Source organism: Cebus imitator, unplaced genomic scaffold (assembly GCF_001604975.1).
Source record: "Cebus imitator isolate Cc_AM_T3 unplaced genomic scaffold, Cebus_imitator-1.0 Scaffold297, whole genome shotgun sequence".
Classification (NCBI taxonomy): domain Eukaryota; kingdom Metazoa; phylum Chordata; class Mammalia; order Primates; family Cebidae; genus Cebus; species Cebus imitator.
In genome coordinates this window covers 610,780-623,678 of record NW_016107612.1, presented here as the reverse complement: position 1 = coordinate 623,678, position 12,899 = coordinate 610,780, and the positions used below count along the sequence as shown (strand labels likewise).

Here is a 12,899-nt window from a genome sequence, read left to right as displayed (position 1 = left end):
AAAGAACCACAGGGCACGCTAATGGTTTGACACTTGTTAGCTTGCATTTAGTTCACAAGCACGATGAAAGTGACCTTCCCACACATGGGAGTGGGACAGAGGAGGGAGAGCCAGCCCAGTGTGCACCATGGGTGTATCCGTGGCAGCTCTGGTGTGCCACTATCAAAAACAGACACCAAAACAGCATGGTGAATGCCTGGTACCCAGCGTTCTGAGCTTACTCTTCAGTTTGGTGGCGTAGCTCCTGGACTAGATATTGCTGCAAAAGAAAACAAGCACGAAGGAAACCAAGATGATTTCTTTGGGCTGATGCAACCTGTTCTGACCTGCAGAAGACCCACCTTCCCCTACCTCCCCACCATAATAGTCATAGTATAAGGGTTGTACAGGCACCTCAGGAGACCTGTCTGATTCCCTTACACCCTTCTCCCTAAAATCTAGACCATCCCTAGATGCTAGCTGTGAATGCATGGTGGTCCTTCTTTGTCCCTGGAAGTATGATTCAATATGGCTCAGTTCAGAATCAGAATATGTCTTCTGTGTCACGGCATTTGGTCCATGGTGGGAGAAAGAAATCAACTTTTCCCAGTGGTGAAGTGAAGACAGGGGAGGGCCGGCCGTTTCAGCCTTGGACGTGATCCAGTTGCTGTAGTCTTCCACTTTGGTGTACAGAAACAGGCCAGGGCACGGCTCACCACCGAAGTTCACGACTCCTCTCAGAACCCACAGATCGAACTGCTGTAGCTGGCACATCATTGGGCTTCCTGGGTCCCCCTGTGACAAAAAACAGAAGGCTTCGGGTCTTAGAAAACCTAGTTTTTGTTGTAAGTCTATCCTTGTGCAATATACTTCTTGTCCTAGAAATGTTTATACTGGTTCTCACTGGAAATGGGGCAAATGATAGGATACGATTTCAAATCTAGGCAGCCACCACCATGGATTCCAACAAGATGACTTTTCCTTTTATTATGCAAATTAGCTGTGACTTCTGCAGGTTGCCTATAGCTTCCCAGTTCATATTTCATTTTCTTGCCCCTTTCCAGTCCTTTGGCGAAACCCTCCCTCTCTTCTGCCTTCTCATTCCTAAAATGTTGGTGTTTGTTTCCGTTCTGGCCTGAAATGCTCACCTTTTCCCTTCTCCTCTCTGCCTTGCTTCGACCCTTAGTTTAAGCCGCTTCCTGCCACCTGGCAGCTGCTCACCAGCTGGCCGGCCGTGCTCTTGGTTTTCACCATTCCCGAGGAAGCAGTCCTCTGGGACTTGGGAATTCTGCCACACACACTTTACCTAACTCAAGGTGAGGGAGTAGAAGCTTGGCATCCTCAGCTAGATATGGGACCTTGGCAAGTGACCAAATCCTCTCTGAGCCAAAGTGGGAACACAGTTATATGCTCCCACTGTAATACCTGGCACAACACAGTGCCTGGCACAGCATGCACTAAGTAGAATATTAGCTACCATCATCTTGATGTCTCTACAAAGGCCATCGTCTTTCTGAAAAGTTGGGGAAAATGGAAAAGCAACAAGGCAATTACTAGGTATCCTTTACCTCACCCGCCGCGAGCCCACACCCCTAGGTCTTCTGTCAAAGGAATTCCTGCCCCTCCCGTGGCCCATCTTGGTTGGAGAAGGGTGTGGTCATCCCCAGGTTAGCCAGCCGCCTCTGACCTGTGTGGCCTGCCTGGCTGGAAGGCCCAAGCAATGACATGTTGCTCTCATGGTTTGGAGTGGGGCTGCAATTAGCCACAGGAAACAATCTGAACAGACAACCACAAGCAGCAGAAAGGCAGAAAGGCAGAAAGGCGGCTGCCTCAGCCCCCCACCCCCCCCTTTTTTTTTTGAGATGGGGTCTCTCTCTGTATCCCAGGCCGAAGTGCAGTGGTGCAATCTCAGCTCACTGCAACCTCCACCTCCCAGGTTCAAGGGATTCTCCCACCTCAGCCTCTTGAGTAGCTGGGGCTACAGGCATGTGCCACCTTGCTCAGTTAATTTTTTTTGTTTTGTTTTTGAGATGGAGTCTTGCTCTGTCGCCTGTGCTGGAGTGCAGTGGAGAGATCTCGGCTCACTGCAACCTCCTCCTCCAGGGTTCAAGCGATCCTCCTACCTCAGCCTCCCCAGTAGCTAGGATTACAGGCGCCCACCACCACGCCCAGCTAATTTTTGCATTTTTAGTAGAGACAGAGTTTCACCATGTCGGCCAGGCTGGTCTCAAACTCCTGACCTCAAATGATCTGCCCACCTCTGCCTCCCAAAATGCTGGGATTACAAGCATGAGCCACCATGCCCAGCGGGGTATTCTCTTTCAATAAAGCTCCCTTTTTTCCTCGGAATTTACACCAGAACAGAGATGAAGAAACCCATAGGCAGATTCTGAACCTGATGGTTCATTCTACATGTGAGAACTGTGGCTTTGAAGACCTCTGCACTTGAGAACATATTTCCAAGAGAGAGAATTCTAAGGGGACAGGTCACCATTAAATGGTATACAAGCATAATTCTGTTCAAACCTGTTTAGAGATGTGCCACAGTTAAAAACCAACCTGAACTTTGCAGTTAGATTTTAAAAGATGATCACTTAGAGCATAAATAGCTTAGGATCTTCCATTGAGTCGAATATACAGTTAGAAATCAACATCTTTGAAATTGGGATGTGTCTTTTAATCAATTGACTTCAGAGTTGAACTGGCAGCAGTTTTTTCTTTCTTGAGATTACATAAAGTGCTGGTGCATTCTATAATTGGCAGCATCTTAGATCTGATGAAGTATGACACTTGTTTGATGGAATGGTTGAGGGCAGAATTTTGTTAAAAAGCTGTATCTTCACTGTATTTTAACACATTATCCAATTTAAGAAATTGTTAAGATCCCCCACTTGGCAGAGGACCCAGTACAGAGTAGGTACTCAATAGATGTTACACCAACTTTGGAAGGGCAAATTTATTTCTTAGTGGGAGGCAGTCCTTCATGCTTTTGCAATAAAAAGACTTTTAGAAAGAAATATCTGTATATTTATTTTTTTCCCATTGTTCTAAAAATCCTGCCTTTCTGGATCCTCTAGGGAAAAAAAAAAATCCCCATCAGGGTGTCCTGAAGGTTATTTCTAGGAGAGTGGGTGATAAGCCTCTTAGAAAAGCAGTTCTAGAGTAGAGGAGAGAGACTCTATCTGGATATCTGGTAGGCCTAGCTTCTTGTCTTTGCTCTAACTTTTATTGACTGTGTGACCCTACTAAGCCACACTTTCTCCAGATTTGGATATGAAGGAGCCTGAACCAGTTGTGTGTGACTTCTACACATTGTTTTTGAGGCAGTAAGATAGCCACATCTGTATAGCCCTCATCTGGTTGGAGGGCAGGGCTTCTCACAGAAGAAAAACCCAATAACTGATAGCATCGGAGGGGAGTCTAGGTTCCTTAGAAGCTAAATACAGCAGTCCCACACCGTAAATCTGCTCAAAGTATATCTGCCTTTGTGGTTTGGACTCAGACCTTCACATTTTTAACTAGTTAAAAAGCACCCGTGACTTACAAAGCTTCAACATTGAAAATCATGACTGGTTAGTTCATTCAGCAGATTTTTATTGAGTGTGTACTGTCTGCCAAGTGCTATTCACTCCAGAAACAGCCACTAATCCCAATCCCTAGTCCCTGCCCTCACAGAGCTCCCCATCTAGGGAGGGGGAGTCCCGAGGCTCCCCTGGATGTGACCAAGGCTTACTCTCAACACTTAGCTACTGCTCCATGATGTTCTTACCAAGCAGACAGTCTTGGTTTCCTCTTTCTTGTGGCTGCCGCATTCTGTCTTCTGGAGTTTGTGTAGGGGACACATGTCAACATCTTTCACAAAGATTTTCCTCAGGATACTCATCGTCATGCGATTTCCTGTCTGGACCATGCAACAGAGAGCCCAGGGATTATTAACGAGAAGGCAGACCGCTAAGTCAACACAACTCCCACTCACATAGCCAAATGAGAGTGAAATTTTTTTTTTTTTTTTTTTTTTTTTTTTTTTTTTTTTTTTGGGTCTGTCACCCAGGCTGGAGTGCAGTGGCGTGATCTCGGCTCACTGCAACCTCTGCCTTCCGGCTTCAAGCAATTCTCCTGCCTCAGCCTCCCAAGTAGCGGGGATTACAGTGTGCACCACAATGCCCAGCTAATTTTTGTATTTTTAAGAGAGACGGTGTTTCACCACGTTGGCCAGGCTGGTCTCAAACTCCTGACCTCAAGTGATCCACCTGCCTTGGCCTTTCACAGCTGGGATTTCAGGCATGAGCCACTGTGCCTGGGCTGAAATGTTCTTATAAATCCCTTTTCTTCATAGAAATAAGAACCTGTGACTGAGTTTTTACTGAAAAGTACTTCCACTTTGAACTTGAATGTATAAACAAGCAGAGAATACTCTTCTTCCTCTTCTAGAGAGTATCCATTAAAGGTGGCTTAGACAAGAGGACAGTCAGCTGTAGTTCAGGGTCTAACATCCGCTCATCCCTCCGTACCCTTGTACTCATTCCAGGCTGTCCATTGCCTCTGTACTTCCAATTTTGGTGTAGGGCTAGCGGTTAAAGGACCAATGTGATGTAAGAATGGCCACTGGCTGGGCACAATGGCTCATGCCTGTAATCCCTACACTTTGGAAGGCCGAGGTGGGAGGCTTGCTTTAGCCCGGGAGTTAGAGACCAGCCTGGGCAACATAGCGAGATCCCATCTCCACAAAAAACAAATTTAAAACAACCAGGCATGGCGACCTGTGCCTGTAGTCCCAGCCGCTCAGGAGGCTGAGGCAGGAGGATCACTTGAGCCAAGGAGCTCAAGGCTGCAGTGAGCCGTGATGGCACCACTACAATGATAAAGACCCTGTCTCAAAAGAAAAAAAAAGAGTGGCCACAGAAAGGGCAAGCTCTCAGTCTTGACTGATTACATGAGGGTTTCAGCCAAACTCTAGAACCTCAAGCAAGCTCCTTTATTTATTGACAGAGTCTTGCTCTTGTCACCCAGGCTGGAGTGCAATGGCTTGATCTCTGCTCACTACAACCTCCACCTCCTGGGTTCAAGTGATTCACCTGCCTCAGCCTCCCGAGTAGCTGGTATTACAGATATCCACCACCATACCCAGCTAATTTTTTTGTATTTTTAGTAGAGATAGGGTTTCACCAGGTTATTCAAACTGGTCTTGAACTCTTGACTTCAGGTGTTCCACCCGCCTTGGCCTCCCAAAGTGCTGGGATTACAGTTGTGAGCCACTGTGCTCGGCCGCAAGCTCCATTATTAAATTAAGATAGGCCCTAGATTGGATTATCCAGGTCACCCCCACTGCCAGCACACACACAGCCTCCTCTGGGAGGAGGAATGCCTTAACTGCAGATGTGGGATTCCATCCTGACACCCAGCAGTTCTGCAAGACTGGTGGGGTATGCAGCTCTTTGCCAAGGAAGCAGATGGACTGGACCAGGTTGCCGAAATGCATCGCTGTGTCTGTCTTCAGGAGGGCTATGTTGTTGCTCATGGAGTTGTTATCAAAGTCCTCATGGATGATGATGGTATTAACTGGATACTCTGTGTGACCAATCTTCCTGGAATCCATGTTACTTATACCCACTATAACAACAATGTTCTTCCTAGAGAGAGAGCAAGGGAATCTTAAGAAGCCAAGATACCAAGGAAGCTTCACACTTCCATGTTTTCCTATTTACATTTTTTTTAGCCTGGAACACTCATCCAGTTCATATTCCCTGTGTTAATTCTTCCTCACCCCTTTGGACTTAAGTTTCTAGGAAATCTTTTATGAACCCCTAGGCTTGTGCCCTCTTTTGCGAGCCTGCAGAACCCTGGAGAGTCTTCAATCTTAACACCATTTGCCCCCAGACCAAAGATAATCTGTTAACATGTTATTGCTGATGAACTCCTTTTCTATGAATAGGTTTTTTTTGTTTCGTTTTGTTTTGTTTTACATATTGTAGTTTGCAAAAGTAGTAATTGCTGTTCTACAAAAGATGTCATCTTGACTCCTGCTTTTAGTACTTGACATTTTAAAACAAGCACCTTTCCTTATATATTCTGTAAATACATTTTGGAGGAATTGAAGTTCTAATAACAATAGAATTGAGTTGGGTGTTTTCCCTTTCTCCTCTTGGGAATCACTCAAGAAACTATGAGAATGTGGAGCAAATATAAACGCCATAAAACCAAGAGACACTGGAGAATCCAAATCTCAGAGTCAAAGGAAGGGCTGATGCAAGGAAGGAGTGCAAGAGTTATAAATGACATTGACTGTCAGAGAGCTCTGAAAAAGCTGGTTGAGCATGTTCTCAGCAAAAAAGTGAAAAGAAAAGAATCAAGACCATCACCACAATGAAAGCCAAATCAAAAGCAGCATAAAGGAAAATAGGGCCCACAGAAAACACAATTGGGTCATTGAGAAATGTGACCAAAATGAAATGAAAATTAACAAAGATTTTTAAAGGCTTGAGAGGAAAATGACAGATAAGGCAGTCACAGCAGAACTAGCCAACTACAAAGAAAGTAACCAAAATGATGAAACAGGAAAAATATTTCAAGATATAATTTAAGAAAACTTTTCCAAACTAAAACTTGACTCTGTAGTTTGGATTTAGTTAACCTACCTCCAATAGTGTTGAGTGTCCACTATCTCTATAGTTTGGAGTAGTTAACACTGAGACATAGTCTGGTCAGGTCCCAACAGGAAAGAAATGTTCTACTCAAATAAGGTAAATTGGGGTGAGTTTAATAAAGGGACTCTTTACAAAGGTCTAGGCAGGATACAGGGAAACCACAAGGACAGCACTGGGCACTGCATGCTATAGACAGCTCCTGCTGAGGCTATAACGCTGTTTTGACACTACCTCTGGGCCCTATGTGAGGGGAGGATGTGATCAGACAGAGCTGTGTAGAGTGGGTCACTGAGCTGGTAAAGCAACCAACAGCCAATCTGCAGTAGCACGCAGAGGAATAAGGACCCTGACTTCACTCTCCCCACTCCCTCTGATCTCTTGTCTCTTATGTGTGTGTTGGCCAAAACCAACTGGAATCCAGAAGGCAAGAGAGACCACTGGTATAATCAATACAGGTGAGCTTCCTGGGGCCTGGCAGGGTAGAAGAGTAGAGTGGATCTTAAGGGGCAGGTGGGGGAAATCCAGCACAACTAATAAAGTTGCTGGACATAGGGACAAAGAAGGAATCCTTGGACACCTAGACCAACAAAGACGACGTCATCTTAATTAAGTTTGGGTGTATTGTCTAATCAAAGTACTGGGATTATAGGTGTGAGTTACTGCGCCCAACTGGTAGGCGATTTTAATTCACCTCTGACAGTCTAGGACAGACCAAGTAGACTTCCTTGTCCAATTTTATATATTAAATTATACATCGAGCACGGAGAATGAACTTTTTAATTTACCTGTGAAAAATATTCACATAGACCACCCATAGTAGTAGACAGGACAATCTCAACAAATCCAAATAGATCACCACATTGTATAATTCAATAATGTTAGAAGACAAACAAAAAACTCTAACACCTGGACATTTAAAACTCTGTCTTGGCCAGGCGTGGTGGCTCACATCTATAATCCCAGCAATTTAGGAGGCTGAGGCAGGCAGATCATGACTTCACAAGTTCAAGACCAGCCTGGCCAATATGGCAAAACGCTGTCTCTACTAAAAATACAAAAATTAGCTGGGCATGGTGACATCACCTGTAGTCCCAGCTATTTGGGAGGCTGAGTCAAGAGGATTGCTTGAATCTGGGAGACAGAAGTTGCAGTGAGCCGAGATCACACTGCTACACTACAGTCTGGGTAACAGAGCAAGACTATCTCTAAAAGAAAATTAAATAAAATTTTAAAATAATGCTCTGTCTTTAATAAAACCCTTGAGGCAAAGAGAAAATAAAAAACAAAAGAGCAGACTAGATAGAAAATAGCCATAAGGAAAATACTACATAGAAAACAGAATTTCTATGGAGGGCTAGTTGGCAGTAGCGCTCAGGGTTTTGAATGCATGTCTTTTTTTAGCCCCATCTTTCTACTCCTGGGTTGTCTACACTACGGTACACTTGCATGTGTGTGAAATAATGTGTGAACAGGTATGTCTGTTGCAGTATTTTTGGCAGTAGTAAAAGATTGGAAACAGCCCAAAGTTCCATTAATAAAGGACTGTGTAGTTATGGTAATTCCATGACAGGCTGCCATGCAGCTGATGAAAAGAATGCATTCGCTCTTTATGTACCAATAAGACAAGGTCTCCAAAATTTATGATAAAGGGAAAAAAAAAAAGCTGTGAATGAACGAATGTATATGGTGTGCTATCACTTGCATTGTGGGTGTGTCGGGGGTGTGTTATGAACTCAATTGCATCCTCTTGAAAATTTGTAGGTTGAAGTCCTAACCCTCAATTTGACCATATAGTTGGAGATAGGGCCTTTAAGGAGGTAATTAAGATTAAATGAAGTATAAGGCTGGGGCTGTAATCCAACAGGTCTGGTGTCCCTATAAGAAGAGGAAGAGACACCAAGAGTGCACAGGCACAGAGGGAAGGCCATGTAAGGACACAGTGAGAAGGTGGCTGCAAGCCAAGAAGAGAGGCCTCAGGAGAAACCAAACCTACTGACACCTAGATCTCAGATGTCCAGCTTCCAGAACTGTGAGAAATAAATTTCCATTGTTTAAGCCACCCAGTCTGTGATATTTTGTTATGGCAGCCTAAGTAGACTAATACAAGGGGAAAGAAAAATTCTCTGTCAATAGATATAAGAATCAATATAGCCAGACCTATAGTATATAGATATCCATGAGTATATTGAGTATTTAAAAAGAAATAGCCAAGAAATTGGTGACAGAAGTGGCTCAAGGGAAGAAAACTAGTAACTGAGGGGTGGGGGAGGGAAGGAGCCACTTTTCATTGTACATCCTTTGGTTTCTCATGAATATTTTACTACGCACATGTATTTCTTTCTTTTTTTTTTTTTTTGAGACAGAATCTTACTCTGTCAGCCAGGCTGGAGTGCAGTGATACGATCTCTGCTCACTGCAACCTCCACCTCCCAGGTTCAAGCAGTTCTCCTGTCTCAGCCTTCCAAGTAGCTAGGATTACAGGTGTGTGCCACCATGCCAGGCTAATTTTTGTATTTTTAGTAGAGATGGGGTTTCGCCATGTTGACCAGGCTGGTCTCAAACTGTTGACCTCAAGTGATCCGCCTGCCTTGGCCTCCCAAAGTGCTGGGATTACAGGTGTGAGCTACTGCATAGCCATACATGTATTTTTTGAATATTTTATATTTTTTATCTCTTATTTATTTATTTACTTGTTTACCTGTACATGTCAAGGAACGTACATGTATTAAAAATACAAATCCTATGTTAAACTATTCACCAGCTGCATAATATTCCATCAAGGATTTATATTATAATTTATTTAGCCAATTCATTATTATACTCTCTCCCCCAATACTTTTGTGTGTCTATATGTAATTATATATTATATACTATATATTACATATAATATTGTATGCATATATATTACAGATACATATATTACAATATACATGTATATTATATTTTAATAGAGCATATAATTACATATATAATATACTATATATTATGTATAATATATATTTATATTGTGTACATATATATATTATATATAATTATAATGAAAAATTTATATAATTATAAATTAAAAATTTATATAATTATAAATTAAAATTAATTAAAATTTATAATTATAAATTAAAATTAATTAAAATTTATATAATTATAAATTTAAATATAATTAAAATATAAACAAAAATTATAATTTCATTTCAATAGTTGGACATTAGGTTTCTTTTCAGTGTTTTGTGTGTAAGTAACCATCCTAGGAACAACTTTGTACATAAAAATGTTGGTTCCCAAAAATGAAGCCATTGGGTCAAAAAGTGAGAAATATTTACCAAAAGCATTCTTTTAATAACCTTTATGATTATTCTCTGGTTTAAAAGAATGAAGATTTGTTGTACAGAATTTGCAGAATACAGAGAAGCTAAAAGAAGAACACAGAAATCGTGCATTCTGAGCACTGACAGATAAGGACTCTTAAAAGCACTTCTGTATTTTCTTCGAGGCTTTTCTCTGTGTACATGTATTTATGGCAGTAACGTTTGCACGAGTGTTTTAGGGTAAGGGCTCCCATGGACTGGCTGAATGGGATAAGCAATGGGGACTCTAGTGTGAGGAGCCAGTGCCTCTGTGATGGCAGTAAACTCAGAGAGAATATCCCACCTGCATTGAATGGAGGACTCATCATTTGATTTTTCCGTTGCGAGGCCAGCAGTCCTCACAGCAGATATCAGCCTTGGCAACTGGTGATTTTAGGGCTCACAGCAGCACAAGCGCTGAACTGGTAAAAAGCCCTGTCCCCCAGAAGCCACCTTTCAGGGCCTCCCCAGGCTGAGCAGGAAGCAGAGCCACACCCACCCTCACCCCCGGTGATGCCGCGGGCCCCAAAGGCAGGGGCACTGGCCTGTTCTGAACAGCGGATGCGATGCTGAGGACCCAGAACTCGCTGAGGATGCAGCCGAAAGCCAGGTGTGTGTACTGGGAGTCCTGCAGCGACACCACCCACGGGAACTCCATGCTGTTGACCAAGGCCTCCTCAGGGTCAGGACCATAGAAAACGGAGGCTTTCTGGACGCCACAACCTGTGGAGCGGGTGCAGGGCCTCACTGCTGGGGCAAGGAGACCTCAGGACCCTCTGTCCTGCAGGCAGTCTGTCTTGATCATCACTAATGCTACCTGAAGCCTCCATTTCTGTCCTTTTCCCAGTGTGTCTTCTTCACTGTAAAAGATGCTTGGTGGCATCTTTGAATCCCCTCCCTGGACAGTAAGGACCACTTCATTTTCCTGGATAATCCCCTTCTGTGCCACACGTGCAGCTAAAGTCAGAGGGAGGACAGCAGCACACTCACTGGTGGAAGAGTGGAGAAGGCCAAGCAGCACCAGCAGCATCCCTCGCATCTCTGCCATCCCGAGAGACCCACAGCGGGCACCATGGGCAGCTGGGGAAACAAAACGCACTGACTCCATCCTCTTCCAAACACATGCAGGGTTTTCTAAGACTCTTTTCCATCCTCTTCCCACACACATGCGTTCCCTCCCCAACATCAAAGGGTCTCCCTCTTTCTACCAACAAAGGTTCCAGGATGTAGGGCACTGACCTGTCACATCCCTAGTGCTTGGTTCTGTGTAGTCAAGAGGCAGGACCAGTTGGCCCTCACCGTGCTTCGTAAGATGGCCCGAGGAGAAAAGGCAGCTTACTCTTGTCAGTTTTCTTCTCAATCCAGCCCAAGCCGCTGCGTGCCCCAGAGAGTTGCGTCTCTGAAAAGGGTTGCTTTTTGATGCGTGGAATTCAACCCTTGCCTTAACTCTGTAGCCATAAAGTGCTGCTGAAAGAAAAGTAGAGTTTTAGTGGAAGCCCACCCTGGGGTTAACGCTTCTGCTGTGGTTTTACCCTTCCTACTAAACCCTGCTGACTAAAAGAACACTAGGGCTCCTGTTCACTGTTAACGGCCTGTTTTTCGTTGTTATTTATTTGTCTGTTTATTTGAGACAGAGTCTCACTCTGTTGCCCAGGCTGGAGTGCAGTGGCGTGATCTCGGCTCACTGCAACCTCTGACTCCTGGATTCAAGTGATTCGCCTACCTCAGCCTCCTGAGTAGCTGGGACTAGACGTGAGCCACCATGCCTGGCTAATTTTTGTATTTTTAGTAGAGAGAGGGTTTCACCATGTTGGCCAGGCTGGTCTCGAACTCCTGACCTCAGGTGATCTGCCCGCTTTGGCCTCCCAAAGTGCTGGGATTACTGGTGTGAGCCACCGCGCCCAGCCAACAGCCTGTGTCTTTACATAGCAACAGGCCCAGCATTTAGCTCAGTTCATTGGCACAACTGCAGTAGGAAGTAGACACTCTCATTATTGCCATTTTACAGATTCAGAAACTGATACTCAGAGACATGGAGTAGCTGGCCCAAGGTCACACAGCTGTCAAGCAATGCACAGAAGCCCAAGGAACCCATGTGCACGGTTCTAAGTCACCATGTTCCACTCATGACACTGGATGCTTCTTGTCCTCAGAGTTCTTCCATGAACTGCTCCTGCTCAAGGAGAAATGAACTCACGCTGGCCTTACACAGTAGAGTTCAACAGAGGGATTTCTTCTACCGCCTTGGGAAGAATGTTCCATTGTGGCATCATGGTTACCATGGCATCGCCAAGCAAATGTCTGGACTTGGGGACTTAGGAGGAGCTAGGATGAAAGGCCTCCTTGTTGCCTAGCCTTGGGAAGGCTCTTCTGGAAGCCAGGCTCTCTCCTAGTCTGTCTGAGAAGACATCCTTTTTACTAGATCACAAAGTCCTCTCTGGTCGTGGCCACAGTCTGTCTACCCCACTCGGCGCCCACCCTGTGTCCACACATGCTTGTCAGACTGGACTGAGGACACCCACAGCTGTGGCGGGTTTGGAATTTCCAGCCCCTGTCAGCATCTTACACTCCCAGTGTGGTTTCTTTCAAACAGCCCAGTTTTCTTTAGTCTCTCAGTTTCCGGGTCCAGTCGAAGCTACCAGACGGGCTCTGCCAACCCAGAGGCCCAGATGGGATCTGCCACCCCAGCCACTGTGACTGGCTTTGGTTTCAGCCCAAATGCCAGGCCCAAGAAGTGACGACAAGGTTGAGGTAAGATGTCAGTCCATGGAGCCGCGGAGGGGGGTGGATGCTCAGGCCGCTGGTGCAGACGCTCAGCAGATCCTTACGGGATGGGTAGGTGAACGACTGATGGATGGCAGGAAGGCTGGTGAGAAAGTGAAGCCTGGCCAGGCGCAGTGGCTGATGCTTATCACTTCGCTTTTGGAGGCCGAGG

At 44.8% G+C, this 12,899-nt stretch overlaps 1 protein-coding gene across 2 annotated transcripts; it reads right to left on the bottom strand.

Annotated features, from left to right (window-relative positions):
* Positions 1-22: 22 nt before the first annotated feature.
* Positions 23-12,172, bottom strand: PRSS54 (serine protease 54). 2 transcript variants are annotated; one of them, XM_037729276.1, is made up of 7 exons: positions 12,079-12,172; positions 11,204-11,428; positions 10,955-11,044; positions 10,510-10,687; positions 5,351-5,609; positions 3,749-3,880; positions 23-774 (listed from the first exon to the last, which is right to left on the bottom strand). In XM_037729276.1, the coding sequence occupies exons 3-7, from the start codon at positions 11,010-11,012 to the stop codon at positions 250-252; spliced, it is 1,152 nt and encodes a 383-aa protein (XP_037585204.1). In that variant the 5' UTR covers positions 11,013-11,044; positions 11,204-11,428; positions 12,079-12,172; the 3' UTR covers positions 23-249. The 2 variants fall into 2 exon arrangements, with proteins under 2 accessions (XP_037585204.1, XP_037585205.1); XM_037729277.1 differs by lacking the exon at positions 10,510-10,687 and having other exon boundaries at positions 11,204-11,431; positions 12,079-12,156.
* Positions 12,173-12,899: the final 727 nt, after the last annotated feature.

Bases quoted from the DNA above. Each gene is read 5' to 3' on its own strand.
- PRSS54 (XM_037729276.1), bottom strand. From the start codon at position 11,012: ATGGCAGAGATGCGAGGGATGCTGCTGGTGCTGCTTGGCCTTCTCCAC. The intron at 10,688-10,954 runs GTGAGTGTGCTG...CCCGCTCCACAG, and splicing joins CCTTCTCCACTCTTCCACCA to GTTGTGGCGTCCAGAAAGCC. The intron at 775-3,748 runs GTAAGAACATCA...TTTTTGTCACAG, and splicing joins AAACCAAGACTGTCTGCTTG to GGGGACCCAGGAAGCCCAAT.